Source organism: Rhincodon typus, unplaced genomic scaffold (genome assembly GCF_021869965.1).
Source record: "Rhincodon typus isolate 14 unplaced genomic scaffold, sRhiTyp1.1 hic_rhity00000086, whole genome shotgun sequence".
Lineage (NCBI taxonomy): Eukaryota > Metazoa > Chordata > Chondrichthyes > Orectolobiformes > Rhincodontidae > Rhincodon > Rhincodon typus.
This window is the reverse complement of record NW_025965724.1, coordinates 79624-95183: the sequence shown is the minus strand read 5'-3', so window position 1 is coordinate 95183 and position 15560 is coordinate 79624. Positions and strand designations below refer to the sequence as shown.

The window sequence follows — 15560 nt, the reverse complement described above, 5'->3', positions numbered from 1 at the left end:
TTTCAGTTGTTTCAGCGGCGGGAGTCCGGGAGGAAGCGCGAGGGCAGCCTGGGAAGGTGAGCTTTTCGGTTATAAAAGTCTTACCTCGCGTGACTCCATTTTTGGAGTAAGTGTGGTAATATATTTGGGCGGTTGCTTTACCCGAAACACTACCTAGGTAGTGTCTCCCACCCATCCTCCTCCTCTAACCAAAAAAAAAGGTTCTGAGCGCTGATTTGGTAAGGCTACTAGTATTTTTTTTTAATTTGTCTGTTTGGGAATTCAGAACAGTGGGAATGGATGTTAGGGCAGTTGTATGCTCCTCCTGTAGAATGTGGGAGGTAAGGGTCACCACTAGTGTCCCCACTGACTTCATCTGCGGGAAGTGCACCCAACTCCAGCTCCTCGGAAACCGTGTTAGGGAACTGGACCTGGAGCTGGATGAACTTCAGATCATTCGGGAGGCTGAGGGGGTAATTGAGAGGAGTTACGGGGAGGTAGTCATACCTCAGGTACAGGAAAAAAGTAGATGGGTTACAGTCAGGGGACGGAAAGGGAACAGGCAGACAGTGCAGGGATCCCCTGTGGCCATTCCCCTCAAAAACAAGTATACCGTTTTGGATACTGTTGCGGGGGATGACTTACCAGGGGTAAGCCATGGGGTACAGGTCTCTGGCACAGAGTCTGTCCCTGTTGCTCAGAAGGGAAGGGGGGAGAGGAGGAGAGCATTAGTCATTGGGGACTCCATAGTTAGGGGGACAGATAGGAGATTCTGTGGGAACGAGAGAGACTCGCGGTTGGTGTGTTGCCTCCCAGGTGCCAGGGTCCGTGATGTCTCGGATCGTGTTTTCGGGATCCTTAAGGGGGAGGGGGAGCAGCCCCAAGTCGTGGTCCACATAGGCACCAACGACATAGGTAGGAAAAGGGATGGGGACGTAAGGCAGAAATTCAAGGAGCTAGGGTGGAAGCTTAGAGCTAGAACAAACAGAGTTGTTATCTCTGGTTTGTTACCCGCGCCACGTGCTAGCGAGGCGAGGAATAGGGAGAGAGAGCAGTTGAACACATGGCTACAGGGATGGTGCAGGAGGGAGGGATTCAGATACCTGGATAATTGGGGCTCATTCTGGGGTAGGTGGGACCTCTACAAACGGGATGGTCTACACCTGAACCAGAGGGGTACCAATATCCTGGGGGGGATATTTGCTAATGCTCTTCGGGAGGGTTTAAACTAATTCAACAGGGGGGTGGGAACCTGAATTGTAGCTCCAGTGTACAGGAGGTTGAGAGTAGTGAGGTCATGAATAAGGTTTCAAGGTCGCAGGAGTGTACCGGCAGGCAGGAAGGTGGTTTGAAGTGTGTCTACTTCAATGCCAGGAGCATCCGGAATAAGGTGGGTGAACTTGCAGCATGGGTTGGTACCTGGGACTCGATGTTGTGGCCATTTCGGAGACATGGATAGAGCAGGGACAGGAATGGTTGTTGCAGGTTCCGGGGTTTAGATGTTTCAGTAAGATCAGGGAAGGTGGTAAAAGAGGGGGAGGTGTGGCATTGTTAGTCAAGGACAGTATTACGGTGGCAGAAAGGACGTTTGATGACAACTCGTCTACTGAGGTAGTATGGGCTGAGGTTAGAACCAGGAAAGGAGAGGTCACCCTGTTGGGAGTTTTCTATAGGCCTCCGAAAAGTTCCAGAGATGTAGAGGAAAAGATTGCAAAGATGATTCTGGATAGGAGTGAAAGTAACAGGGTAGTTGTTATGGGGGACTTTAACTTTCCAAATATTGACTGGAAACGCTATAGTTCGAGTACTTCAGATGGGTCAGTTTTTGTCCAATGTGTGCAGGAGGGTTTCCTGACACAGTATGTAGATAGGCCGACAAGAGGCGAGGCCACATTGGATTTGGTACTGGGTAATGAACCAGGCCAGGTGTTAGATTTGGAGGTAGGAGAGCACTTTGGTGATAGTGACCACAATTCGGTTACGTTTACTTTAGCGATGGAAAGGGATCGGTATATAAAGCAGGGCAAGAGTTATAGCTGGGGGAAAGGCAACTATGAGGCGATGAGGCAAGATTTAGGATGCATAGGATGGAGAAGGAAACAGCAGGGGCTGGGCACAATTGAAATGTGGAGCTTGTTCAAGGAACAGCTACTGCGTGACCTTGAGAACTATGTACCTTTCAGGCAGGGAGGAAATGGTCGAGCGAGGGAACCGTGGTTTACTAAAGAAGTTGAATTTCTTGTCAAGAGGAAGAAGGAGGCTTATGTAGAGATGAGGCGTGAAGGCTCAGTGAGGGTGCTTGAGAGTTACAAGTTAGCCAGGAAGGACCTAAAGAGAGAGCTAAGAAGAGCCAGGAGGGGACATGAGAAGTCTTTAGCAGGTAGGATCAAGGAAAACCCTAAAGCTTTCTATAGGTATGTCAGGAATAAAAGAATGACTAGAGTAAGATTGGGGCCGGTCAAGGACAGTAGTGGGAAGTTGTGCGTGGAGTCCGAAGAGATAGGAGAGGTGCTAAATGAATATTTTTCGTCAGTATTCACGCAGGAAAAAGACAATGTAGTCGAGGAGAATACTGAGATACAGTCTATTGGACTAGATGGGATTGAGGTTCATAAGGAGGAGATGTTAGCAATTCTGGAAGGTGTGAAAATAGATAAGTCCCCTGGGCCAGATGGGATTTATCCTAGGGTTCTCTGGGAAGCTAGAGAGGAGATTGCAGAGCCTTTGGCTTTGATCTTTATGTCGTCATTGTCTTCAGGAATAGTGCCAGAAGACTGGAGACTAGCAAATGTCATCCCCTTGTTCAAGAAGGGGAGTAGAGACAACCCTGGTAATTATAGACCAGTGAGCCTTACTTCAGTTGTGGGGAAAGTGTTGGAAAGGATTATAAGAGATAGGATTTATAATCATCTGGAAAGGAATAATTTGATGAGGGATAGTCAACACGGTTTTGTGAAGGGTAGGTCGTGCCTCACAAACCTTATTGAGTTCTTTGAGAAGGTGACCAAACAGGTGGATGAGGGTAAAGCGGTTGATGTGGTGTATTTGGATTTCAGTAAAGCGTTTGATAAGGTTCCCCATGGTAGGCTATTGCAGAAAATACGGAGGCATGGGATTGAGGGTGATTTAGCGGTTTGGATCAGAAATTGGCTAGCTGTAAGAAGACAGAGGGTGGTGGTTGATGGGAAATGTTCATCCTGGAGTTCAGTTACTAGTGGTGTACCTCAAGGATCTGTTTTGGGGCCACTGCTGTTTGTCATTTTTATAAATGACCTGGATGAGGGCGTAGAAGGATGGGTTAGTAAATTTGACACCAAAGTCGGTGGAGTTGTGGACAGTGCAGAAGGATGTTGTAGGTTACAGAGGGACACAGATAAGCTGCAGAGCTGGGCTGAGAGGTGGCAAATGGAGTTTAATGCGGAAAAGTGTGAGATGATTCACTTTGGAAGGAGTAACAGGAATACAGAGTACTGGGCTAATGGTAAGATTCTTGGTAGTGTGGATGAGCAGAGAGATCTCGGTGTCCATGTGCATAGATCACTGAAAGTTGCCACCCAGGTTGATAGCGTTGTTAAGAAGGCGTACAGTAAGTTAGGTTTTATTGGTAGAGGGATTGAATTTCGGAGCCATGAGGTCATGTTGCAGCTGTACAAAACTCTGGTGCGGCCGCACTTGGAGTATTGCATACAGTTCTGGTCACCGCATTATAGGAAGGATGTGGAAGCATTGGAAAGGGTGCAGAGGAGATTTATCAGGATGTTGCCTGGTATGGAGGGAAGGTCTTATGAGGAAAGGCTGAGGGTTTTGAGGCTGTTTTCGTTAGAGAGAAGAAGGTTAAGAGGTGACTTGATAGAGACATACAAGATGATCAGAGGATTAGATAGGGTGGACAGTGGGAGCCTTTTTCCTCGGATGGTGATGGCTAGCACGAGGGGACATAGCTTTAAATTGAGGGGTGATAGATATAGGACAGATGTCAGAGGTAGGTTCTTTACTCAGAGAGTAGTAAGGGCGTGGAATGCCCTGCCTGCAAAAGTAGTAGACTCGCCAACTTTAAGGGCATTTAAATGGTCATTGGATAAACACATGGATGATAATGGAATAGTTTAGGTTAGATGGGCTTCAGATTGGTTTCACAGGTCGGCGCAACATCGAGGGCCGAAGGGCCTGTACTGCGCTGTAATGTTCTATGTTCTATGTTCTAAGTTCTATGTCTGGCCAATAGGAATCACTGAGCCCCTGCGCGTGAGGTACATGATCTGGTTTGTTACCACATTGCTGTCTGAGGGGAGCTTGCTGTGTGTAATTTGGCTGCTGCATTTCCTACTTCATAAGGGTTAGAACATTTCATAGAAGCACTTCACATGCTGTGAGGGAATCTGGGAGCTCCTGGGATTGTAACGATGCTTTAGGATTATCAGCAACCTTGTTAAATATGATGCTCAACAGGAAATACTGAAGACAGGGAATTTGCAAATATAGAAGAAAGGGTATGTTTGTGCTGATTTCTTTTGTTTGGCTTTTTTGTTGTTCAGACCAGCTGCCAGCTATGTGCAGAAACCAGCTACTTGCTTCAGATGAAATTTGGAAATCCCCATCCACCTTTGCAATTTAATTTATTTCAATGTCGCAAGAAACTTTGCTGGAGAGAATGAGGAAATTGGAAGTCGTTAATTGTTCCTCTTCATTCTGCTTATTGCTGTTTGTTGACAAAAACTCCCTCTTGTAACCATTGCATGCCTAAATATTAATCATTACAGCTTTGCTCAACCCCTTGCCCCCACAGAAAGGTTTTGTATGCCCCAGAAACAACCTGCACATCTTCACAGGAAGAAACCACCTCCCTTGATGTGGGGATAAATGACCAGGTTCGGGGGTGTGTGGTCAGGATAGCTTTAAGGTAAGGGTTGGGAGGGTTTAGAGGAGATGTGAGGCAAAGTATTTTCACCCAGAGGCTGGTGGGAATCTGGAACTCACTGCCTCTAAGGGTAAGGGAGACAAGGAACCTCTTTGAAGACGTGTACTTGAGATACCAAGGCTTGCAAGGTCAAGTGCTGGAAAATGGAATTAGATTAGTTCGGTGCTTGCATTTGAAGTGATGGGCTGAGGGGCCGTTCGATGTACAAGAGACCTCCGTGACTCTCTGAATCCAGCCATTGCAGACACAAAGCAATTAAAATGATTTGCATTTGCATGGCGCCCTTCAATGCCACACAAGATTCCAGGGCAATTCGAAAAAGGGTCTTTCTGAGGGTTAGATGACCAAAGCGTTATTCAAAACAACTTTTTTAAAATAAAGGCCTTTAAGGAGAGGCTTAAGAAGGGGATTCGAAGCTGAAAGCACAGCCAGCAATGGTTGGAGCGGATGTGGTTGTACTAAATGAGGCCAGGAAGAGCAGAAGCAGACAGTCCTGAAAAGGATCAATCAGGTCACTGGTCAGTCCTCAGCAAATACCTTTGGGAAGACGAGTGGAGGAGGGGAGTAGGCCATTTGAGTGATGGAGTGTGACGAGAGCAGATCAGAAAGGGGAAGGAGTCGGAATTATTTCGCTGTCCAAGCTAACATGGGAACTGATGGGAAAAGAGGCTGGAGGGGTGGAGTGAAGGAAGTAGGCTGTGAGGCTGAGGGGAACTGAGCTGCGAGAGGGCGCGACATGTGGGAGAGAAACTGGAGACAGGCTCCCAGCTAAGGTTGGGGAAGAGGGGTTGTTTTCGAAATGAGATTGGGGAAGGGAGGTGGTGGAGGTGGATGGAGAGGGAGGGTGAGATACACCAGAGGATTGGGCAGCCTCAGGAGGGGAACCCAGATGGGTCAAGCTCTCCATCAGCATCCGTGTTACTTTCCCCATCCCTTTCATTGTTACGCCTTAGAGTGTGGACCTAGTTTTGTGTGAGGAGCGTTGCTGTATAGTAGGAACTGGGGAAAGTCAGTCCCCCACGTAGAGAGTGGGGGACAAAGAAAGAAGCACAGAGAGAGAGACAGAGACACCCATGTCCATAATCAGTCACTGGGGGGTAAAGCATTTGGGGCAATATATCTTGACAGGTCCCTATCCCCAGTAAAATGCTTCCATCCTCCATCATCTGGGATCTCTCTATGCCAGCTGGGATCTTTCTACCCATCGGCCAGGCATGGGTAATGCAGTGGTTAGCATTGCTGCTTCACAGCACCAGGGACCCAAATTCGATTCAACCCTTGAGTGACTTTCGGTGTGGAGTTTGCATTCTTGGCTTGGGTTTCCTCCCACAGCCCAAAGATGTGCAAGTTAGGTGGGTTGGCCGTGCTAAACAGTCCCATAGTGTGCAGGGAAGTGCGGGTTAGGTGGATTAGTCATGAGAAATGCAGGCATACAGGGATTGGGTGGGACTTCTTTGGAGGGTTGGTGCAGACTGGATGGGGCGAATGGCCTGCTTCCACACTGTAGGGATTCCATGTCGGGTCTGACAGTCAATTGCTCCCTGAGGGATATTTCCTGATTTAATAGCACCCCTGCTAGCCTGCAATCAGAGAGTCACCTTACTTCATAGTTTGTTCAAATTGTTGGAAACTAAATGGATAAAGAGTTGATAATTGCTGAAGGGAGATCTCTGCAACTGGGGAGGTGGTTGGTGTAACCCCACTTCTCACTCTCTGAATCCTTGCTTTTCAGAGTGAAGGCCAGCTCCATTTTCCATTGCCCCAGTTTCCACTTGTGCCTGGGGTTTTACAGGGGAACTGCAACAGAATGTCACCTCGGCAGCTGTAGCCTGAGGGAGCAAAGGGCGGGTCCCGCTCTAGTTATTTGGCTCTTGTTCCGTTAGGGTGTTTTTTCATTCTATCTTCCTCGGACGTCATCAAACCTATAAAAGTAATAACGTTTCTCTATTCCCAGTAGATTTAGCTGGTCCTGAAGTCCAGAGGGAGACAGACAGCAAGATGAAGACCCTACTCGGAGCAGTGCTACTTACCGTATTGGTCACACAAGGTAAACTCTCCATGCAGTCCTTGTCTGTTCTCTATATCTGTCAACTCTCTCACTGAGAGCTTTTCACACAGAAATATCCATTTCAGAGACAGCAGACTGACTGAAACAGCGAATTGATTTCTCTGGTCCAGTTAGATCCGGTGTTTGAGCCAAGGAAAGAGCGTATTGTGACTTTTTACATGCAATTTCCCAATTTTCTAATGCGCAAGATTACCATGTGTTATTACAGAGTGATATCTCCCCCATTGGGGATTGAGTGTCAGTGTGTGTTATTACAGAGTGATATCCCCCCCATTGGGGATTGAGTGTCAGTGTGTGTTATTACAGAGTGATATCCCCTTATTGGGGATTGTGTGTCAGTGTGTGTTATTGCAGGGTACTTGAGTCCATGGAGAGTTTAGCATTGCTGTATACAATTACACTGCGATGAACCCTTTGAGATTATGTGTTCAAGTATATTATTTCTGTGAGTGTATTTCACCAAGTGTTGAGAAATTCATTCTTGCCTCACTAGATGCGCAGATGAGTTGTACAGTTGTTTTGGGAAATGGTCTGGAAGTGGTTTTATGCAGCATTAGTGTCACTGTCATGAATTTGGAAGGACAGACAATTGATTAAAATTATTGTCTGTTTTATTATCTTCAGCAGCCCACATATATGTGCACGTATGTGCAATAATCATTTGCTTTGTTGGTGGGAATGTGGATAGAGTGTATTATGTCATTCTGTGGTCATCATTGATTGAGCAAACATTTGTTGTCCATCCGTAATTGCCCCTTGACCTGATGTTTAATTGAAGCTATTTTGGTGGGCATTTAATATTCACCGATTTAAGGCCAACTAAGTGGCAAAATTAATTTTGACTGCCGAACACCATGCACACTAACAATGCTATTGGGCAGGTCCTGGTGTTATGTTGCTCAGTCTGCACTGCGAGACACTTTATTCTATGGTTTGTTAAAACATTGCAGGTAAATTTTGCCCCTTTTTTAAGTGTTAAGACGATGAATTACAATTGATCTGAATCCAAAACTTTGATGAAGAATTTCAAACTGCACATTTTCATTCATTCATTTAGGCCCTTCTTGTGGTCGGTTCAAAATGTTTGTCTCCATCATTCCATTAATTCATGTGTTATTTTTGTTGGAGATGTATTTTCTTGCATTGAAAGACGTCATTAACCTTAGTTTATTGTTATTACATCTGACTTATCTGGATGAGTGCAGTTCCAACAGCAGGCAATCAACTCATCAGTATCCAGGACAAAGCAGCCCCTGCTCGATTGGCACCACATCCACAAACATCCCACTCCCTCCCCCACCGACGCTCAGTAGCAGCAGTGTGTACCATCTACAAGATGCACTGCAGCAACTCATCAAGGCTCCTTAGATCGCACCTTCCAAACCCACAAACACTTCCATCTAGAAGGACAAGGGCAAATGCCACCACTTGCAAGCTCCCCTCTGAGCCACTCAGCTTCTTGACTTAGAAATATATCGCCGTTCCTTCAGTGTCACTGGGTCAAAACCCTGGAACCCTTTCCTTTAATGGCATTGTGGGTCCACCTATAGCAGCAGTTCAAGAAGGCAGCTCACCACCACCTTTTCAAGGGGCAACTAGGGACGGGCAATAAAGACTGGCCCAGCCAGAGGCGCCAACTTTCCAGATTTGAGTTAAAATAAACATTTCCATTGTTCTTGCAGGTTACTCACTGACATGCCACAGCTGTAATAGCCTGACAGGCAACTGTGCATTGAACACGACGATAGAGTGTAACAGGACAACCCATTCCACTTGCAGATCAATCAGTGTCAACACCTTAATTGGTAAGTACAGTGCATTCTTGAATATTTTTCTTTCATTAGGATGATTCAGTAACAGCAACACATATTAATCGAGCGCCTTTAATGGAAAAGGAAAGCTCAAACTGCTTTAGATGATTGCAATCAACCTTATCTGTGATTTCATTCACTATTCCTCATTAATGGCTTGGATGAGGAAAGTGAATGTACTAGTGCCAGGTTTGTGGATGGCAGAAAAATACATGGGAAGGAAAGTGGTGAGGACAACACAAAAAATCTGCAAGGGGCTATAGACAAGTGAAGTGGAGAGCGCAAAATCTTGGAAGATGGAATATAATGTGGGGAAATGTGAGCTTATGCTCTTTGGCAGGAAGGATACAGGAACTGAATATTATTTAAATGGAGAAAGACTGTAGAAAGCTACAGAACAGAGGGACTTGGGAGTTCATGTCCATGAATTACTAAAATCTAGCTTGTAGGTTCAGCAGGTAATAAGGAAGGCAAATGGAATTGTTAGTCTTTACTTTAAAGAGAATGGAGCATGAAAGTAAGGAGGCTTTGCTGAAACGATACAACGTACTTGCAGTCCACAGAAGGTTTCTAGGCTGATACCAGATAGGGAAGGACTGTCTCACGAGGAGCGGTTGAGTAGGGGAGGCGATGGCCTAGCGGTATTACCGCTGGACTGTTAATTCAGAGACCCAGATAATGTTCTGGGGACCTGGGTTCGAATCCCACCATGGCAGATGGCAGATGGCAGATGGTAGAATTTGAATTCAATAAATATCTGGAATTAACAATCTAATGATGACCATGAATCCATTGCCAATCGTTGGGGGAAAAAACATCTGGTTCACTAATGCCCTTTAAGGAAGGAAACTGCCATCCTTACCTGGTCTGACCTACATGTGACTCCAGACCCACAGTAATGTGGTTGACTCTTAACTGCCCTAGGGGCAATAAATGCTGCCTAGCCAGCGATGCCCTCATCCCATGAATGAATAAAGAGGAAAAAAAAGGTTGGGCCTGTTCTCACTAGAATTTAGAAGAATGAGAGGAAGCCTTATTAAAACAAATAAGATTCTCAAGAGGCCTTGACAGGGTAGATGCAGAGATGTCTCCCGTTGCGGGAGAGTCTAGAAGCAGAGTAAGAGATCACACACTGAAGACAGAGATGGAATTGCTTCCCTCAAAAGGCAGTGAATCTTTGGATTCCTTTACCACAGAGGGTTGTTGAGGCTGGGTCATTAAGTCTAGACAAGGTTGAGAAAGATTCTTAATCGTTGAAGGAATCAAGGGTTCGGCGGGGAAAGGCAGGAGTGGAAGTGAGCATCAGAGCAGACTTAATGGCCTGACTGGCCTAACTCTGCTCCTATAGCTTATGGCCATATGATCAGACAGAATTCTGATGTTGAGTCATGTGCAAAGATACACAGCAAATATCTAAGTCTTGGTAATGAGGTCATGTTTTAAGAGGCATCTCAAAGGAATGGAGAGAAGTACATTCAGAGATGCTCAGGGAGGGAATTCCAGAGCTCAGGGCCTGGGGCAGCTGAAAGCACAGCTGTCAGTAGGACAGCAATGAGATTCATAGAACGTACAGGTGTACATATGAACAGGGAACAAGAGTAGACCATTGGCTCTTTAAGCCTGCTCTGCCGTTCATTAAGATCATGGCTGATCTGATTTTAAACTCAACTCTACATCTCTATGTCTCCCCAATAACCTTTCATCCCCTTGGTCATGAAGATTCCATTTACTTCTGCCTTTAAAAAGGTTAAAACATTCTTCATCCATGGCCTTTTGAAGAAGGGAAATCCAAACACTCTGAGAGAAAGAGCGAGGGAATGGACAAGAGGTCAGAATTGCAGGGAAACAGAGATCTTGGAGCTTGTAAGCCTTGTAGGAGGTACAGAAATTGGGAATATTGTAGGTACTAGAGCATGCTGCAGAGATAGGGAGGGGTGTAGGGGCTGGAGGGGGTTACAGAGATAGGGAGGGGGTGTAGGGGCTGGAGGGGGTTACAGAGATAGGGAGGGGTGTAGGGCTGGAGGAGGTTACAGAGATAGGGAGGGGGTGTAGGGGCTGGAGGAGGTTACAGAGATAGGGAAGGGTGTAGGGGCTGGAGGGAGTTACAGAGATAATGAGGGGCATAAGGGCTGGAGGCGCTGATAGAGATAGGGAGGGGTGTGGGGTCTGGAGAAGTTCAGAGTTGGGGGTGTTTAGGGGCTGGAGGGCTGTTTCTGAGCTGAGAGCGTGATAGGGCTGATAGAGTTTGCAGGGATTTCCGATGGGAAGGTTACAGAGATAGCTGCTATGGGAGCTAATGGATATTGGGGGCGGGGGGAGGGGGGGGATGTGGGCAGAGGTTTGTCCGGCCTGGAAGAATTTTTAATGAATTCATGAAATGTGGTTGTCACTGGTTGATTCAGCAGGTATTCCCCTTGTGAATTGTGAATTTTGTGTCAGACTATAGTAAGTGGTGACCCATTATAGATCTTTTCCTGTTGGCACACCCACAGTTCCATCCAGGATTTTGACCCAGCTAAAATGGCAGAACGGTGGTATAGTTCCAAGTCAGGATGTTGCATGGCCTCAAGGGGAACACAGTGGGTGGCGTTCCCATGCGTATGCTGTCCCTGCCCTTCTCGAGGTTTGGTAGGTGCTGTTTAAGGGGCCCTAGTGAATTTCTGCAATGCGTCTTGTAGATGGTACACACTACTGCTACTGAGCGTCGGTGGTGGAGGAAGTGGGATGTTTGTGGATGTGGTGCCAATCAAACCGGGGCTGCATTGTCCTGTCTGCCATTGAGCTTCTTGAGTGTTGTTGGAGCTGCCTCCATCCAGGGCAAGTGGGGAGTATTCCATCGCACTCCTGACTTGTGACTTGTTGATGGCAGACAGGCTTTGGGGAATCAGCAGGTGAGTTCCTTGCTGCAGGATTCCCAGCCTCTGACCTGCTTTTGTGACCACTTTATTTCTATGGCTGCTCCAGTTCAGTTTCTGATCTATGTAATTTCCAAGATGTTGATATGATAGGATTGGCATTGAATGTCAAGGGTCGATGGTTAGGCTATCTCTTGTTGGAGGTGATCAGTTTTCAGAGGTAAGATGCATTATAGGAGCTGGCGAAGGATGTAGAGATAGATTTATATGTTTTTTAAATTGTGCAAAGCATAGAAACAGACCTTTCATTAAAACTTGTCCACGCCGACCAGATATCCTAAATTAATCTAGTCCCATTTGCCAGCATTTGGCCCATATCCCTCTAACCCCTTCCTATTCATGGATCCATCCAGATGCCTTTTAAATGTTGTAATTGTACCAGCCTCCACTACTTCCTCTGGCAGCGCATTCCATACACGCACCGCCCTGTGCGTGAAAAAGTTGTCCCTCAGGTCCCTTTTAAATCTTTCCCCTCTCACCTTAAACCTATGCCCCTCTAGTTTTGGACCCTCCCCCACCTCAGGGAAAAAGGACCTTGGTTATTCACCCTCTCTGTGCCCCTGATGATTTTATGAACTTCTATATGGTAACCCCTAAACCTCTTGGGTGGTGCCAAGATTGTAGAATCCCCACGGTGTGGAAACAGGCCCTTTGGCCCAACAAACCCACACAGATCCATCCCCCCATAAATCTGCACACCCCTGAACACTATGGGACAATTTAGCATGGCCAATCCACCTAACCTGTACATCTTTGGACTGTGGGAGGAAACCGGTGCAAACCCGCACAGACACAGGGAGAACGTGCAAACTCCACACAGACAGTTGCCCAAGGGTGGAATTGATCCTGGGTCCCTTGTGCTGTGAGGCAGCAGTGCTAACCACTGTGCCACCATGCCTCCCATAGGCTGAAGTTGTATTTATTGACTCTGAGTGACATTGTGGCTGTAACATGATATGATTTGCTCCATTAGGTAATGAAAACAGCACATACCTTCTGAGTGGCTGTGGAGGATGTTTTGGCCTTGTTACCTTCAACAGCGGACTGATCTCCCACTACGTGCACACGACCTGCTGCAGTTCTAACCTCTGCAACGACGATGTCAAACCAGGTAAGACACCGATATGATGCAAGATGTCAGGAGGTGGGCTGCCATAGAGGACCGTGTTTACCACCACAAAACTTTCCTTTCACTGTCGGACCAAAAGCAGAAGTCAGACCCTCAAATGTACAGATGGAGTTGACATTTACACCCATACTCAGGTCATAAATTCAGGACGTTCCACAAATTATCACGATGAATTTTGTGGAACACCAGGCAGTTGGTCTCAGTCCCTTCCTAGGTGCAGTGATACAATCATAACATTCTCGAGTTTAGTTTTGATGTTTCAAGTGATGCTGAGGAACGAAAACTGGCCCATGGTGTCGGGAGGTACCTGATAGATGAAGGTCCTGCCCACTCTGTCACATCAGTCCATTGTGAACTTGCCCTGCGCACGTTCAGTTGCGTTCCCTTGCTTCCCACGACCACTCCCCACAAACATCACTCAGAACCCTGCACGCTTATTTTATCTCTTCAGAACCTGTCAGTAATGTCCTTTTGTGATTGCTGTGATTACCTGGTCTGGCTTCCATGTGACTCTAGACCCTGCTGCAACCACACTCTGGTCAATTAAAAATGGGCAATGAATGCTGACCCGGGCAGTGACACCCACTTCTGAAGAACGAGTTAAAACAAAAATTGAGCATGTCGCTTTTGCTCCTTTAGCCAATCACTTTAAGCCATTTGGTTCTTGACCCTTCCACTAATTGGTCCAGTTGCTCTCGATCCACTCTATTCTGACACTGCATTATTATCAGCACCTCTCTATGAATATACAAATATAAAAATCAGGAGCAGAGGCTGGCCATTTGGCCCATTGATTCTGCCCACCATTCAATAAAACATCGCTGTTTTCTCCTTCCCAACTAGCCCTGATAACCCACAATTCCCTTTGCCTCCGTCTTAAAAATATCCAAAGCCTACATTACTTTCTGAGGCAAAGAGTTCCAATTTGTCACGCAATTTCTCTATCAAACCTCTTGAACTTCTCTTTCCAAGGGAGAACAATCCCAACTTGTCCAATGCATCCACGTGGCTTTTAGTGGGCACAGTTCTGAGATCCTGCCAGTAGAGTTTAATGCTTTGAAACGTTCTGAAGAGCGGGACTGGTTCACATTGCTGCCTGTTTGCATTTCAGACATCGAGAACAGCACGCTGAATGGATTGGAATGCCACGCATGTTATGCTGTTACCGAGCTCGGGTGTAATAACACAAGGGTGACAGTGAAATGTAAAGGACAACAGGATCGCTGTATCCACGCATCAGGCCACAGTAGAGGGTGTAAGTCTGGGTATTTATTCGCCACCTCACCTCTCGGCAGAAACAACATTATGTGGCGAATTTTATGGCACAGAAAGAGGCCGCTCAGCCCTTCCTCCGTTGAAATTGACACATGCAGACTGATATAGATAGGTTTGGTGAGTGGGCAAAAATCTGGCAGACGGAATGTAACGTGGATAATTCAGAAGTTGTTTACAAGGGCAGGGAAAATGAAGAGAAAAATAGAGTATCACTTAAATGGAGAATGACTGGGCAATTCCAAAGTGCAGAAGGATCCATGTGTTGGAGCACATGTGTCTCGAAAGGCTAGTATACAGGTAAGGCATGTAACCAAGAAGACCATGGGATGCTATCCTTCATTGCACAAGGAACTGAACCGAATAGTAAGAATGCGATACTTCATTTATGCAGGGTGATACTGTGTATAGTTTTGGTCTCCTTATTTAAGGAAGGATATGACTGGATTGGAGCTGGTTCAGAGGAGGCTAACTGGATTGTTACCTGGAGTGAGGGTGTGTGCTGTGAGGAAAGGGTCGGGCAGACTGGGCTTGTTTCCCCTGGGGGTTAGAGCTGAATGGCCTCCTCCTGTTCCTGTGCAGTGCTTTGTCGTTCAGCAGTTGAGGAAGGTGATGGGGCACTTGGGTGAGATGATCTCCCTCTCTCCATCTGATGGTATCAAATTGATGGCTCTTCCTTTACTCCAAACAGTGGACCCAAGGACTTTTGTGATGAAAGGCTGTGCTTCCGACTTCCTCTGTCGAAATCCTACCGGTCTTGGACTTTTCAACTATGTGCCGTCCACGGCTTTCTACTGCTGCAAGGATGGCATGTGTAATCTCGAGTCACGGAATTTCACCCAATCCACCACTCCTGGCCCCACAACCACTTCCACCTCTGGCCCAACCCAACTCAGCACCTCTCTCAGCATTGCTCTCCCCCTGGTCTTCCTCAGACTGGTGCTCTGAAGCACAACGCTTCACTCTTCATCTCTCCTCGGCTGGGTAGCAGGAGTCTGTGGGTGGAACGAGGGTTCCTAAGAGGGAGGGTCATTCCCAACGTGCTCAGTGCGGTCAAACCCTCTCGTCAACAGATTTACAGTCCCCCCTCAATCTCCTGCTGGGAGACCTTTCTCAGCTCATTCCCTCCCACACCTCGTTGTACAGTAGCTATTCTATTGCGGTATTTGCTCAGTGGTGGTTATGCATATGTCATGTTTGATCCCAGCGTGTGTATAGGCCGTTCAGCCCATTTTATTTATGAAAGATGTTATTTAGATCAATATTATTCTGATCCCACTCTCTTCTCTCACCCTGTGCCAATCCCAAATTAATCACACTGCCCTACACTCTCCCAATGACCATATATCAATCCCCAAACTAATCCCACTGCCCTGCGCTCTCCCATAGTCCTGTATCAATCCCCAAACTACTCCCACTGCCTCACTCTCTCCCCATGGCCCTGTATCAATCTCCAAACTAATCCCAC

General features: G+C 46.7%; 1 protein-coding gene across 1 annotated transcript; it reads left to right on the top strand.

The window, feature by feature from the left end:
- The first annotated feature begins 6855 nt into the window (after positions 1–6855).
- LOC125488245 (urokinase plasminogen activator surface receptor-like) lies at positions 6856–15554 on the top strand. Its single transcript, XM_048621182.1, has 5 exons — positions 6856–6944; positions 8648–8770; positions 12665–12802; positions 13932–14075; positions 14784–15554. The coding sequence occupies exons 1-5, from the start codon at positions 6896–6898 to the stop codon at positions 15038–15040; spliced, it is 711 nt and encodes a 236-aa protein (XP_048477139.1). The 5' UTR covers positions 6856–6895; the 3' UTR covers positions 15041–15554.
- Positions 15555–15560: the final 6 nt, after the last annotated feature.

Bases quoted from the DNA above. Each gene is read 5' to 3' on its own strand.
- LOC125488245 (XM_048621182.1), top strand. From the start codon at position 6,896: ATGAAGACCCTACTCGGAGCAGTGCTACTTACCGTATTGGTCACACAA. The intron at 12,803-13,931 runs GTAAGACACCGA...TTTGCATTTCAG, and splicing joins CAACGACGATGTCAAACCAG to ACATCGAGAACAGCACGCTG. The intron at 14,076-14,783 runs GTAAGTCTGGGT...TACTCCAAACAG, and splicing joins ATCAGGCCACAGTAGAGGGT to TGGACCCAAGGACTTTTGTG.